Raw genomic sequence first — 16,218 nt, 5'->3', positions numbered from 1 at the left:
CACCCTTCAAATCTCAGAGACCTGGAGCAGTTGGGCAATGAAGAATGATCTAAAATTCCAGCAGAGCATTGTAAGAAACTCATTGATGGATACTGGATGCGGTTGTTCGAAGTTATTTTGTCTAAAGGCCGGTATCGGATCGGAAGTGCAAAAACCTGGATCGGGACATCCCTAGTACACACAAGGACACAGGACAGAAGTTGAGTCAACTTTAATCCATTTTAACTGGCTGCAAGTGTGATATTTTAACTGGCTGCAAGTGTGATTTAGTTATTGCCACCACCTGTTATGTGCCACAGGTAAGTAACAGGTGCTGTTAATTACACAAATTAGAGAAGCATCACATCATTTTTTTCAAAGGGTGCCAATACTTTTGTCCGGCCCATTTTTGGAGTTTTGTGAAAAAGGATGATAATTTTTTTTCCCATTCTCCTTTGTGTTTTTTCATTGCAAGCAAACTAAATGAGGATATTACTGTTACTATACGACTATTACCGAAGCATTTGTAATTGCAATCATTTTCTGGGAGAAATGGAGCATTATCTGACAGAATTTCAGGAGTGCCAATACTTTTGGCCAGCACTGTACGTCAATTTTCCAAACATCGTCGCCGATAATCGGCCTGGCCGATAATCGGTCTCTACTAAAAACGCTACTACTTACCACGGCATATTTATCAACTGCTCATATAGTTCAAATTTCAAGTTATATGACTTTTGCCCCTCATTAATTTTTTTGCTTTTTTTTTTTTTTTTTTTAATTGGATTTTTATACATAATTTTACTAGTACTAGTATTATTATTTTCATGTGATGTAAAGCCTTTGTGTTGAATTGTACTATGCAAATCCATTTGCCTTGTCTTGCCATCCAACATGTGTAAACGTCATGTTACACTGATGCAAGTGTCCTTAGGCAAGACACTGAATGCTACATCCTGTAAAGCGCTTTGGACTTTGGTGTAGCTAAATTTCCATACAAGTGCAATCTATTCACGTGCATGTGAAATGTCTTTTTTATTTTATTTTTTATTTGACTATGATATCCTTAAAGGCTTTAAATTCTGCTTTATTGCATCTCTTAGGGTTCCCCTCTCTTCGAGCTCCTGAAGCATGAGCACGAGCTTGGTTCTGTTGAGCAAGCAGAGGCCCCTGCGAGTTTCAACCAGCCGTTACAGCATAACCACACCGCCGCCGACCTGTGAGTCCACCAGTTCCAGTGAATTTTGCAAAACCACCATGACTCAGAATGGGGAATTTCATAAGCTTGTCACTTTTGAGTTGACAATTGAGTCAACTGCTCCAATCAATCACAATGAAAATGGCTTAACAAGCAGACATTTTCTTATTTTTCCCTGGTTCCTTCTCTGTCAGATACCTGTCCCCTGTGCGCCCGTGCCTTCGCACCTTACCGCCGGACTCCCCCGCCAAGCCTGGCTCGCAAGGCGCAGCCCCGCCTTCGAGCCAGTCCGCCCCGCAGACTGCAAACCAGAACCCTCGACAGATCAAGTCTAACTCACTTAGCCTCTTCTACAAGAAATGTAGGAAACAGAACAAAAACTGTTTTTTGTCTGACCAGCACCACTGATTTTCCTTTTTTGTGACTTGCGTGTAGTGTACCGCCTAGCCTACACCAGGCTGAAAATGCTATGCTCTTACCTGCTTTCCACCCATCCGGAACTGGAGCTTATCATCTGGACGCTGTTCCAGCACACTCTGCAGCATAACTACGAGCTAATGAGAGATCGCCACCTAGACCAGGTGGCTTGACTTTATTTTTCTAGCATCGATCCGGTATCTTCATCCATAGACTTCATAATGTATTGACGGGGTGCGGGGCCAATAAATAGGGGGCCTGCATTGTTGGCGAGGCCGTCAAAGCTGACCGAGTGGAATCACAGACAAAGAGCTTGTTTCATTGAAAATTCTTGTGGATAAATGCTTAAATTCCCGTATTCTTTATAGATAAGGACGTAAAACCGTCTCGATTGCGGCTTAAAGGCAATAAGGAATGTGCAGTAAGCATTTATTTAACGTAAATATGTCGAAGTACAATACTAGTCTGTTAGTGAATGTAGCTAGCGGCCGCCTGATGGAAACAGCTTTTCCGGTAAAAAAGCTTGTGAATAAATGCTTAAATCCCCAAATTCTTTATAAAAAAATGTAGAGTAAGCATTTATTTTACGTAAATCTGTTCGAAGTACAATTCTAGTTGTTAGTGAATGTAGCTAGCGCCCGCCTGATGGAAACAGCTTTTCCGGTGAAAATTTTTGTGAATAAATGCTTAAATCTCCAAATTTTTTATAGATATGGATGTAAAACAGTCTCGATTCTTGGTTAAAAGCAAAAAGAAACGTGCAGTAACCATTTATTTAACGCAAATATGTTGAAATACAATGCTAGTCTGTTAGTGAATGTAGCTAGCGGCTGCCTGATTTAAACAGTGCTTTTCCAGGGAAAATTCATGTGAATAAATGCTTAAATCCCCAAATTCTTTATAGATATGGATGTAAAACAGTCTCGATTCCTGGTTAAAGGCAAAAAAAAAAATGAAGTAAGCATTTCTTTTACGTAAATATGTCGAAGTACAATAGTAGTCTGTTAGTGAATGTAGCTAGCGGCCGCCTGATGTAAACAGAGCTTTTCCGTTAAAAATTCTTGTGAATAAATGCTTAAATCTCCAAATTCTTTATAGATATGAACTAAAACAGTCTTGATTCTCGGTTAAAAGCAAAAAGAAACGTGCAGTAACCATTTATTTAACGTAAATATGTTGAAATACAATGCTAGTCTGTTAGTGAATGTAGCTAGCGGCTGCCTGATTTAAACAGTGCTTTTCCAGTGAAAATTAATGTGAATAAACGCTTAAATCCCCGAATTCTTTATAGATATGGATGCAAAACAGTCTCGATTACTGGTTAAAGGCAAAAAAAAATGAAGTAAGCATTTCTTTTAGGTAAATATGTCGAAGTACAATGCTAGTGTGTTAGTGAATGTAGCTAGCGGCCACCTGATGTAAACAGAGCTTTTCCGGTGAAAATTCTTGTGAATAAATGCTTAAATCTCCAAATTCTTTATAGATATGGACTAAAACAGTCTTGATTCTCGGTTAAAAGCAAAAAGAAACGTGCAGTAACCATTTATTTAACGTAAATATGTTGAAATACAATGCAAGTCTTTTAGTGAATGTAGCTAACGGCTGCCTGATTTAAACAGTGCTTTTCCAGTGAACATTCTTGTGAATAAACGCTTAAATCCTCGAATTCTTTATAGATATGGAAGTAAAACAGACTCGAGTCATGGTTAAAAGCAAAAAAAAAAAAAAAAAAAGTGCTGTAAGCATTTCTTTTACGTAAATATGTCGAAGTACAATGATAATCTGTTAGTAATGTAGCTAGCGGCCGCCTGATGTAAACAGAGCTTTTCCGGTGAAAATTCTTGTGAATAATCTAGGGCTGCAGCTATCGAATATTTTAGTAATCGAGTAATCGACTGAAATTTCTATCGATTAATCGAGTAATCGGATAAAACAAATATATTTTTAGGTGAAGAGCAATTATAAATATACATGAGAAAACAAGACATTTCATCTAATCTTGAACCATTTTCAGTCAATCAATGTCTTTATTTTCGATGTATATTGTTGAAAACAGCCAACAATTGCATCTCAGATGTAACTAGAATAAAAAAAAAAGACAAATTCACTGCTTTCACTCAAAAAACCTTTAGATCTTATTAAAATATATGTATATATTTATACCTAAAAATGCCATTACATTTGATAACACACGTCACTTAAAAGTTAGGATTTTTTCCCACCTGTTTCAATGGAATTTCTATTTGTGTCAAGCCATTTTTAAGTTCTAGTTAAGTTTTACGCTACTCTAAACTGTAAGTCCTGATAGGATTTTGTGTTTTTGCAGTGTTCAAGATAAATGTATGATACAGGCTGTATTGGAGCACATTAGGGACCAGTGCTACTTGGTGTTTTATCCAGCAATGACTACTAAGCTAAAATTGATAGTTAGCATTATTGCGTTTTTATTTTACACCCTTATCACTCCACAAAGCTATGTTATGTTAAAGCCTGTATGTAAGACACGTTAGCCACGCATCGAAAGTGGTCATAATTAATAGAAACCTAGCCCTCCGCAGGGCTAACGTTGCGTGAGCTAGTGACTCAGACAGTAACGTTAATCTTATTTTTTAGCGCTTAGCGCTCTTTATTAGCGCTTAGCGCTCTACTGCTTTAAGATGGCCGCTGTTTATTACCGCTGCCCAGACGCGGCCGAGTCTATCATATTGCATCTAGTTCAACATACATGTGATCTCTATGAGACTCCTCAGATGCTACCTGCTACCAACTTAACATCACGCGGGCTAGTTTTTAGCAACGTCGGCGTAGTTTGGAGCGGCTGTCGGCTGCGGAAATGTTTTTTATATTTTTTTATTGCTTCTTCCTCTACGCACGTGACGTCGGCGCGTTGTCCCGCATTAAAAGTAGTCCAAGCGAAACGTGATGCTTAGAGCTGTCAAAATAAACGATTACTCGAGGTGAATAAAATTACTCGGATCAGTTTTTAAACTCGAGTTACTCCAGTTGCTCGAGTATTCGTTTCAGCTCTAGAATAATCACTTAAATTCCCGAATTCTTTATAGATATGGACGTAAAACATTCTTAATTCTTGGTTAAAAGCAAAAAACACGTGCAGTCAGCATTTATTTTATGTAAATATTGCGAACTATGATGCCAATGCCGTAACGGCTAATTTCTCCCAATGATTTTTTTTCACAATGTTTAAAAATGCATGAATGGTACGAAAAATATAATAATTACTTTGAATCCTCGAACAAATCACTCCTGAGACAGTCCTTCCTTTTTGTATGCGGTACAGCTTTTGTACCTTTGTCTTAAATATGGCGTTGAATGCTGCATGTGTCGCATGTGGCCGACTGCGAACAACTGAGGCAGATTATGGAATGCCTGGCCTCCTGCTTGAAGGCGTTACGCAGTGGCTGGCCAAATTGACCCGCCAATACAATTATGAAGTCTATGCTTCATCCTCCCTGCTCACGTTCTTCCTGTGTTTTCTTCTAGTTGATGATGTCAGCCATGTACGCCATATGCAAAGTTAAAAGCGTCGATCTACGATTCAAGACCATTGTGTCCTCGTACAAGGACATGCCCAACACCTGCCAGGAGGTGACGTCTTTCAACGATCTCGTGTTTTAATTCCAAAAAAAGTGTTTGATTTGTCGACTCTTATTTGTTTCTGTGCAGACTTTCAAGCACGTGCTAATCAGCGAAGGCCACTACGACTCCATCATCGTCTTTTATAACCAGGTTTTCATGCAAAAGCTGAAAACCAACATCCTTCAATATGCCTCAACAAGGGTAAGACGTTCTTTTTATCCCTACGCCAACAGCCTCATTTGCATTTTCGTTGACGAACAATTTTTTTCATGACGGCTAAAACGTGCCTTGGGAGACTAGAACATAATGAGACAAATGCCAGTTTTCGTCTGACGTAGGCCTGTCGTGATAACAAATTTTAGTAGGCGATGTATTGTCTCAAATTATTGCCGATATTCGATCATTGTCAATTTTTTTAAACCAATTCAACCACGATTGTAGTAACAATACACCCTTAAAAAATCACCTATTCAAATGCAATGTTTTTTTTTTGTTAAATAAAACACAAACTATATTAAAATAATAAATATTACAAAAAAACACAATGCATAATGATTCACTTCAAACCTAGTTAAGTGCAGAATACGAAATAAGTGAGGAACCCAATGGCATTTTTGTTGTCTGCCAATTAGTCCATTAATTTGATCCATCATCTTGTCCTGCAAAGTGCAGATGTTAACAAATGCATCAATAATCGATTTATAATCGAATCGTAGCCTCTGAATCGTAATCGAATCGTTTGGTGCCCCAAGATTCCCACCTCTAATTGCCAATCATATTTTTATTAATGGGTGTCAATTTAAATCTATTCTTAGTGTAGAGTCTGAAGTATGCGAGATTACATCCAGAAATCTGACTACGACGTTCTTTTATTTTGGAATGTTCACCTGATGTATGTTCGCTAAGCCGCTAACCGTAAGCTTTACACTCAGTGAAAAATAACAAAAACAAAGTGCACTTCGCTTTTTGACATGCCTGTGGTGGCCATAGTAGATTCTTTTCTTTTGTTCCAGCGAGTTTTCATGTTTGAAGTGTCACCTTTTAAATGCAATTTTGCGTTTTGGAGAAGACTGCCAATGTTTTATAGCAGGCTTTATAAAGTGGTTCGTTCATTGTATTTTTTTTCATTAGCCTCAATGTAGCAATGCTAACATTTTACAATGTTTAAAATAGATGTTTCCTTATTTTGTTTCTCTGAACTTTTAATTCTACAGCGTGTAGATGGCCAATAAACATCTTCGAAAGGAACTGGAGTTTCGTATGCAATCAACATGGATGTGTGCGGAGTGCATGCAGCACACGGAAACGCACGCGGCGATAAATCGCTGTCGAGAAAATTACCGCCCTCATTTTTATTTACCGTGCAATATTTGACTTATCGCATATTGCGACAAGCTTAGTCTGAGTAGACAACAACGATACGTAAATGCGGCATAGTATCTGTATTATGTTCACATTGTGTGACATTTTCATATTGTACATGGAGTACATCAGCTTGCTTTGAGGCAGTGTTTGGCTCGTGTCACTAATGTGAGATGTGCTGCGCTTCTCCCTCACTCTCGTCACCGAAGTTTAGGATGCGTCAAAAGCTTTACAGATGTCGTGCAACCGCTTTTGTTTCAACCCAGTCATAGAACAAAGGTAATTAATTATATTTATTATTCAAAATGTCTGTCATTTTTAGCATAGAATCATTAATTAATGTCTCATATTTCGTTTTTTTTTTAAAAATCGACTTAAAAAAAAATTTCACTCACATATTTTAAACTTTTAAACTATGTCACAATGAAAAATAATGGCGTCTGTAAAAAAGTCACAGATATCTACCTCATAACTACCGCTTAATTGTATTTTAATTGTTACTGTTGCATTTTCTCCGATACGTTAGATGACAAATAATCAATCCAAAAAAAAAAAAAAAAAAAAGTTTAAAAGGGTAAATATGAAAAAGAAAATCTCGACCATAACCTTGATGTCTGTGATTTCTGCATCGCGACCCTTGTTATATTACCATTTTCACCCATAAAATCTCCCAGAAATCTGGCTGTGGCCATTCACAGCTGTGTCTTGACACTCAGTGATGCATGCTACATGGAGTTTGTGGATCGAAACAAGGTAAGTACGCGATAATATCTCGTTAAAGTCATGGCGTCTGTAATTCTGCTCTCGCGTGCTCTTATCTCCAGATGGGGTTTTGCTGTTTTAAAAACTTTAAAAAAAAATTTTTTTTAAATGCCCTCTTCTTTGCTTCTTCTCCCAGAAAATAGAGATTTTAAGCTTTCCAATGATGTATCACACATGCATATCGCACAATTTTGAAATTTGGCCAAATTTGGGGTCTCAGAGCGGAACTTCAAGTCACCTGAGAGTTTTTTGCCATATGCAATGCTGCTTTAGCCTTTAAAGGTCTGTGCTGAGTGATCATCAGACGCTAAATGTAACTCCTAGCATTAGCATCGCGTTCACATTAGCTTCAGAATGGAGAGAATCCTCTTAAAACACTGGCCAGTGTAAAGCAGAGTCACTTGGATTTTCTGGTCCGTAATTCTAAAAGAAAGCTTGCTATTATCCCACTGCAGCTGTTTTGTTTGGCAGTTCATGGCGTCCAGGTGGGTATGATTACTTGAATAATGTACTGCTTTTCCTGCTGAGTGTGTATTATCACCAAGTTGATGTTGTCCTCGACGACGCTACAATATGTGCTCGTCTGTCATTGTTCATTCAAATAGTTGGAAACCTATTTTCATTTATTTATTTTTGGAGTGAAACTATCGAATTGTACAGACGAAAATATTGAGTAAGTGTCAACTGAAACCAGACGAAATTAGTCTTGGGTTTTCATCAACAAAAACTAGACGAACACATTTTGTGATGATTAAAATATGACTAAAACTAATAAAAATTTTCGTCCAAAAGTCTAAGACGTAATTTAAAAGGGTGGCCAAAAACAACGCTGATTCAAACAATGAAAATAAAAACCAGGTTCATGCCAATACTAATCAGGGGCAGTGCTGTCTAAACTGCTACCATGATTTAAAAACGAGATTTAAACTGCTACCAAAACACTGAATGCAGAGCACTTCTTCCTATGATAATTCATACTCAGCAGGAAAATTGTACATTATTTTCAATTAATTATACCGACCTGGACTGTAAATTTTACGATCGCAATGCTGAAGCTAATGCTAACGCGAATGATATGCTGACGCTACAATGATCACTCAGCAAAGACCTTTAAAGGCTAAAGCCTCATGGCATATTCTCTCTTGCCAAGGTTACAAAACAAATCTTACCATGTGTTTCAAAACAAGCAAACCTGGAGAGAACACTGGAGAGCCAAACGCTGTTACGATGCAAGCTAACTACACATACAATAAGAAAATGTCACATACAATGAACATACAACAGAAGCCATGGCGCATTTTGGTCTCGTCAGTCGAAAATTGGCATTGGTCTCGTTATGTTTTAGTGTCGTCATGAAAAAAAAATTTGTTCGTCGACAAAATATTTTCATTACTGTTAACGAAAATAACAACGTTTTGTTTCCTGGCAGCCGCCCACCCTCTCTCCGATCCCTCAAATCCCTCGCAGCCCTTATAAATTCCCCAGCTCACCTCTGCGTGTGCCCGGAAGCAACAACGTGTACATCTCGCCTATGAAAAGCTCACGTTCGTCTTGCATCATGACTCCCCGTAGCAGGTGACCGCCTCACTGCGCTAACACATATTTTATTTCAGCTTGAATTACCTTTTTTCTTTCCCCGCAGGATGCTGGTTTCCATTGGTGAATCTTTTGGGGTACGCTGCTTTTGTTATATTTACCGTCCTTTCCACAAACAGTTGCAAAGGCTTCACTTTCTCATTTCTCGTGTAGACGCCCAATCGCTTCCAACAAATCAACCAGATGGTTAACAGCGGCGACCGCTCCTTAAAGAGAAGCTCGGATCATATAGGCATTCCCAAACATTTGAAGAGGTTACGATTCGACGTCGACGGGCAAGACGAATCCGACGGAAGGTTGGTGGAAATCGTCGATGTACGACAATTAGAGCTGCTGCTGCTATGGAATATTTTAGTAATTCTAATGAAAGTTCCATCGATTAATTGGATAAAACATTTTTTTTTTAGGTAAAGAGCTAATTATAAATATACATGAGAAAACAAGACATTTCAACTAGGGTTGTTCCGATCATGTTTTTTTGCTCCCGATCTGATCCCGATCGTTTTAGTTTGAGTATCTGCCGATCCCGATATTTCCCGATCCGATTGCTTTTTTTTTTTGCTCCCGATTCAATTGCAATCATTCCCGTTAATTTTTCCCGATCATATAAGTTTTGGCAATGCATTAAGAAAAAAATGAATAAAACTCGGACGAATATATACATTCAACATACAGTGCATAAGTACTGTGTTTGTTTATCATGACAATAAATCCTCAAGATGGCATTTACAAAATTAACATTCTTTCTGTGAGAGGGATATACGGATAGAAAGACTTGTAATTCTTAAAGGATAAATGTGACTTTGTATATTGTGACTAAATATTGCCATCTAGTGTATTTGTTGAGCTTTCAGTAAATGATGTCCCAAGTGTTCCAAGATATTTCTAATCGTTGGGAGAGGGATTGTAAAGCTTTAGCCAATTAAAAAAAGTCTCCAAAGGCTGCCAAAATTCACTCTACTCATTTTACGCTGCATTTTAGCTTTATATATAGGTATAACGGCGCCATTAAAGATTGATCGCGACAATGCGTGAGTGGGTCGTGCAGCGCATGCGTTAATTGCGTTAAATATTTTAACGTGATACATTTTTTAAAAATTAATTACCGCCATTAACGCTATAAATTTGATAACCCTACTTTAAGCCTAAACTAAAGACTCTGGATGAGTGTAACACATTATGTCTGTAACGTTAAATACAATTAGAAAACGATTCAATTAAAAAATATATATACAGTATATTAAAAAAAGGCATGTCCGATATTTTTTTGCCGATTCCGATACTTTGAAAATGATGTGATCGGACCCGATCGAACATCTCTAATTTCAACCTAATATTGAACCATTTTTAGACAATCAATGTCTTAAATTTGGATGTACATAGATGAAAACAGCCAAGAATTGCATCTTAGATGTGACTAGAAAAATAAAACAACAAATTCACTGCTTTCACAAAAAAAAAAAAAAAAAAAAAAAAAAAGATCTTATTCAAAAAAAAATATTTTTTTTAATTCTTACCTAAGAATGTCATTACGCTTGATAACACATCACTTACACTCACCGGCCACTTTATTAGGTACGCCATGCTAGTAATGGGTTGGACCCCTTTTTGCCTTCAGAACTGCCTCAATTCTTCGTGGCATAGATTCAACAAGGTGCTGGAAGCATTCCTCAGAGAGTTTGGTCAATATTGACATGATGGCATCACACAGTTGGTGCAGATTTGTCGCGAATCTCCCGTTCCACCACATCTCAAAGATGCTCTATTGGATTGAGATCTGGTGACTGTGGAGGCCATTTGAGTATAGTGAACTTATTGTCATGTTCAAGAAACCAGTCTGAGATGATTCCAGCTTTATGACATGGCGCATTATCCTGCTGACAGTACCCATCAGAAGTTGGGTACATTGTGGTCATAAAGGGATGGACAGGGTCAGCAACAATACTCAGGTAGGCTGTGGTGCTCCAACGATGCGCAATTGGTACCAAAGGGCCCAAAGAGTGCCAAGAAAATATTCCCCACACCATTGCACCACCACCACCAGCCTGAACCGTTGATACAAGGCAGGATGCATCCATGCTCTCATGTTGTTGACGCTAAATTCTGACACTACCATCTGAATGTCGTCGCAGAAATCGAGACTCATCAGACCAGGCAACGTTTTTCCCAATCTTCTATTGTCCAATTTTGATGAGCTTGTGAAAATTGTAGCCTCAATTTCCTGTTCTTAGCTGAAAGAAGTGGCACCCGGCGTGGTCTTCTGCTGCTGTAGCCCATCTGCCTCAAAGTTCGAAGTACTGTGCGTTCAGAGATGCTCTTCTGCCTACCTTGGTTGTAAGGGGTGGTTATTTGAGTCACTGTTGCCTTTCTATCAGCTCGAACCAGTCTGGCCATTCTCCTCTGACCTCTGGCATCAACAAGGCATATCCGCCCACAGAACTGCCGCTCACTGGATATTTTGACTTTTTCGAACCATTCTCTGTATACCCAAGAGATGGTTGTGCGTGAAAATCCCAGGAGATCAGCAGTTTCTGAAATACTCAGACCAGCCCTTCTGGCACCAACAACCATCCATTTCTTCCCCATACTGATGCTCGGTTTGAACTGCAGGCGATTGTCTTAAACCATGTCTACATGCCTAAATGCACTGAGTTGCCGCCATGCGATTGGCTGATTAGAAATGAAGTGTTAAAGAGCAGTTGGACAGGTGTACTGTACCTAATAAAGTAGCCGGTGAGTGTAAAAGTTAGGTGTTTTTCCCACGTGTTTCAATTGAATTTCCATTTGTGTCAAGCAATTTTTAAGTTCTACTTAAGTTTTAAGTTACTGTAAATTTTGAAACTAGTAATCGTCACATGTCCAAGCGCGACGTTAACTTCATTTTTACCTTGTCCCAAGTATCGCTCCTCTGCTCTCGGAGTCAACGTGGTGCCTTTGATGGAGCTGCGCCATTGAAGACATGCTGTAGTGTTATGCAAGCGCTGTCTTACAGTGAATACATGAAACAGTTTTCGCCTTAGTGTCCAGCTTGAAATGCTACCACACTTTTGAGGATTTCTGCTTTTTCTTGATGCCTTTCTCTTCGCTTTCGTCGACATCTTTGTCGTTACTTCTATATTCATGCATGGTTGAAATCAAATTTATCCGCCGCCTCTGTCGTCTTCATGTACGCACTTACGTCAGCGCTTTGTGCCGCATTAAAAGTAGTCCGGGCAAAACGTCATGCTTAGAGCTGGAAAAATTACACGATTCCTCAGGGTGGGGAAAAATTCCTCGATAATTTTTAAAATCGAGTTACTCGAGTTATTCTCGTAATCGTTTCAGCTCGTGTGACAATGTCTAGTGTCATTGTTGTTAAAATGTAGGAGTGGGAACCTCTTGGTACCTCACGACACGATACGATTTGCGATACAAAGCTCACGATAACGATCTGGCGATATGGCGATACAACGATTATCGATACATTGGTCAGGAAATCATTCTAGGACAGGGGTGGGCAAACCGCTCCTCGAGGGCCGCAGTGGGTCCTGGTCTTTGTTCCAACTGACCCAGCATAGATAGTTTAACCAATGCGGTTTCTGCAGAAATGCAAAGCACCTGACTGCAATCGACTGATTGCACTTGTAAAACAGCAGATTGGTGAAAAGGTGTCCTCTTAATGGGTTGCAACAAAAACCCGCACCCACTGCGGCCCTTTGTGGAATAGTTTGCCCACCCCTGTTCTAGGATAATCTATAAACAACTAATTAACAGAAAAACAAGCTTCTAGTGTGAATTGGAATTAGGTTATCACTAGTAGACGTCCAATTCATGTGAACCGGGAGGGTGACAGCAAATGAACATTCATTCATGAACATTCGTTCATTTGCTGCCATCCCTCCCACTTCAAACGGATTGAACGTCTATGACTGTCAGTGGCAGTCAATGCCAGGCAATTAGGTCATTTTGGGCCATTTAGAGTCTCACTGGAACAGCACCAAACAAAAGTTCCAGCATCATCCCCTTGTCCAATGCAGATTCTTGACTCTTGACAACTTGTCCAATGCAGATTCTTGACTCTTGACAAGGTGATGATGCTGGAACTTTTGTATGGTGCCGTTCCAGTGAGATTTACAAAGATGATTGCCTGAAGAAGACATCAAACTTCCCTCAGTCCTTGATGATATGGGGCTGCATGTCAGGCAAAGGCACTGGGGAGATGGCTGTGGTTAAATCTTCAATAAATGCAAAAGTTTTCATTGAAATTTTAGACAGCTTACTTAATCCTTCAATTGAAAATGTTTGTCATTTTCCAAGATGACAATGTGTCATGCCATAGAGATAAAACTGTTAAAGCATTCCTTGGAGAAAGACTCATCCAGTCAATGTCATGGCCTGCAAATAGCCCAGATCCCAACCCTATTGAAAACCTGTGGTGGAAATGGAAAAAAATGGTACACAGCAAGGCTCCGACCTGCATGACTGATCTGGCAACTGCAATCAAAGATAGTTGGCACCAAATTGATGAAGAATACTCATCAAGTCCTTGCCTCAGAGACTGCAAGCTGTCATAAATGCCAGAGGTGGTGCTACTAAATACTGGAGATGTGTTTTGATTGTTATTTCTTTGTTTGTTTCTCATGATTCCATATTTTTTCCTCAGAATGGAGTGATTCCATAAATATTTCCCTGCATTTGCTCTATAAGATTAACATTTACTAACCACCACAATGTTTATTTATTTATTTATTTATTTTTAGAGTTTAGGAATGCTAAAGAGTTGCACTTTTGAACTAATTCATTATTTTTTTCATGCTTTTTATCTGAGTTTTTTCTACATGATAAAATGTCTGAGTGAGTGCTCGTCCGAGACTGGTGTTTCCATACTTTTTGCTAGGGGTTGTATTATGGTGGAAGATTTTGATAACAACTTGTTTGTTCCATTTTTTTTTTTTTTTTTTTTTTTTTTTTTTTTTTTTAATAAACATCGACACCTTTTTAAAACGATATCTCGACTCTTGGCAGGAGCTTATCGATAACCTTTTGGGATACAAAGTATCACGATATATCACCATTTCGATATATTGTCACACTCCTATTAAAATGTTTTGTGATTTTTCTAAATAGCAAATCTGATGGAGATTCAAGACTCATACAGAGGCTCAACGATTTGAGTAAGTAACAATATTTAGCTTGTGTTGTTCGGTGAATGAGTCAAATGGACTTTTAATATTCTGCGATTTTTCATGCAGCTTCTGCTCGCAGTCGCATGCAGGAGCAGAAGATGAAGGAGGATGTGGAATCCCGAAAGGAGCAGCACTAAAACCTACTATGGGCCAAAATGTGAACTCTGAACATTTAGTGTTTTGTTTTAGGATGTATTTAATGAGAGGAATGATATATGAATATTTGGTTGGGGTTATGATCTGAGGTATGTTTTTCTTTTAATGCGAGTTTGTGTTTGACTTAATCCGAGTGTTACTGAGATATGCTGCCTTTCTAACCAAGGTGGATTTTTTTTTTACAGTGTCATTTATGTCGTGTTCAATGACGACGCAACAATTGGCAAATCGATACAAAGATTTTACACGCGGCTGTTTTAGGTCCTACTTTTTACAGAAGTGAGACTGACATTAAATTTTTTATAACGTGGCTAGTTAATTTTGGAAAACGTTTTGAGATGATTTTGCTCGCTCTCATCTTTTTATTTCAGAAAAGCCTGGTAATTAGATTTTTTAATTTTTGCTATTTTCTTCTACAGTTTGTTTACACCCTATTTTAATCGAAAATTGTTGTTGTCAGTGTTTTCACACAAATACAAAATATGAGAGTTCCTGCATTTGAATTTTTTTGCATACGATTGATAAGCCTACAAAAGAAAAAAAAAATTCAATAACATTGTCTTGCTTATTTGTTACCCGCCAAATCATGTTGATAAAAAAAAAAGTTGTAGAAGTTTTAATGTTAAATTTATCTTTAAAAAAAAAATCTTAAAATGATTCTAAATCCTTTCAGAAAATAATGATTTGTTGTAGATTTTGTTTGTACCTTTTTTTTGTTTGCCACTCAATACCCTGAAAGTCCTCTCTGCACTTCAGTCTTGTCATCAAGTACATCACGACGTAGAACTTTATTCGATTCACTGTATAACAGCTGTATTGTACTGTGCTACTGACAGGTAAACGTTTTCCTTTCATTATGAACCAATAAAACACAGCCTCTTGGTACAAGAAACTGAAATTTTTATTTGTAAATTGATATTTTTTTGGTTGTTGAGTACCACCTCTTACTACACTGCTGGCCCAAATTATTGGCACCCCTGTAATTCTGTCAGATAATGCTCAATTTCTCCCAGAAAATGATTGCAATTACAAATGCTTTGGTAGTAATCCCTTCATTTATTTTGCTTGCAATGAAAAAACACAAAAGAGAATGAAAAAAAAAAAACACCATTTTAAACAAAAATCCAAAAATGGGCCGCACAAAAGTATTGGCACCCTTTGAAAAATCATGTGATGCTTCTCTAATTTGTGTAATTAACATCCCCTGTTACTTACTTGTGGCACATAACAGGTGGTGGCAATAACTAAATCACATTTGCAGCCAGTTAAAATGGATTAAAGTAGACACAACCTGTGTCCTTGTGTGTACCACATTGAGCATGGAGAAAAGAAAGAAGACTAAAGAACTGTGTGAAGACTTGAGAAGCAAAATTGTGAGGAAGCATGGGCAATTTCAAGGCTACTAGTCCATCTCCAAAGTCCTGAATGTTCCTGTGTGCACCGTGCACAGTGTCATCAATAAGTGTAGAGCCCACGGCACGGTGGCTAACCTCCCTAGATGTGGACGGGAAAGAAAAATTGACGAGAGATGTCAACGAAAGACCGGATGGTGGATAAAGAACCTCACCTAACATCCAAACAAGTTCAAGCATCCTGCAGTCCGAGGGTACAACAGTGTCATCCCGTACTATCCATCGGCATCTGAATGAAAAGGGACTCAATGGTAGGATACCCAGGAAGGACATAAAAAAGCCAGGCTGGAGTTGGCCAAAACTTACCTGAGAAAGCCAAAAATGTTTTGGAAGAATGTTCTCTGGTCAGATGAGACAAAAGTAGAGCGTTTTGGGAAAAGGCATCATCATAGAGTTTACAGGGAACAAAACGAGGCCTTCAAGGAAAAGAACACGGTCCCCACAGTCAAACATGGTGAAGGTTCCCTGATGTTTTGGGGCTGCTTTGCTGCCTCTGGCACTGGACTGCTTGACTGTGTGCATGGCATTATGAAGTCTGAAGACTACAAACAAATTTTGCAGCATAATGTAGGGC

General features: G+C 38.5%; 1 protein-coding gene across 1 annotated transcript in view; it reads left to right on the top strand.

Annotated features, from left to right (window-relative positions):
• Positions 1-15,141, top strand: part of rb1 (retinoblastoma 1) — a 42,864-nt gene extending 27,723 nt beyond the window's left edge. Inside the window, exons 18-27 of the mRNA XM_057821227.1 lie at positions 1,083-1,198; positions 1,372-1,538; positions 1,613-1,758; positions 5,096-5,200; positions 5,279-5,392; positions 8,745-8,890; positions 8,958-8,988; positions 9,065-9,207; positions 14,018-14,064; positions 14,143-15,141. Of these exons, the coding sequence (XP_057677210.1) occupies positions 1,083-1,198; positions 1,372-1,538; positions 1,613-1,758; positions 5,096-5,200; positions 5,279-5,392; positions 8,745-8,890; positions 8,958-8,988; positions 9,065-9,207; positions 14,018-14,064; positions 14,143-14,213 (1,086 nt within the window). The 3' untranslated portion in view covers positions 14,214-15,141. The remainder of the gene's footprint in view (positions 1-1,082; positions 1,199-1,371; positions 1,539-1,612; positions 1,759-5,095; positions 5,201-5,278; positions 5,393-8,744; positions 8,891-8,957; positions 8,989-9,064; positions 9,208-14,017; positions 14,065-14,142) is intronic.
• The last annotated feature ends 1,077 nt before the right edge of the window (positions 15,142-16,218 follow it).

This window comes from Corythoichthys intestinalis, chromosome 18 (genome assembly GCF_030265065.1).
Source record: "Corythoichthys intestinalis isolate RoL2023-P3 chromosome 18, ASM3026506v1, whole genome shotgun sequence".
NCBI lineage: Eukaryota > Metazoa > Chordata > Actinopteri > Syngnathiformes > Syngnathidae > Corythoichthys > Corythoichthys intestinalis.
The sequence above is the reverse complement of the archived record's forward strand: the minus strand, read 5'-3'. Positions and strand labels throughout refer to the sequence as shown.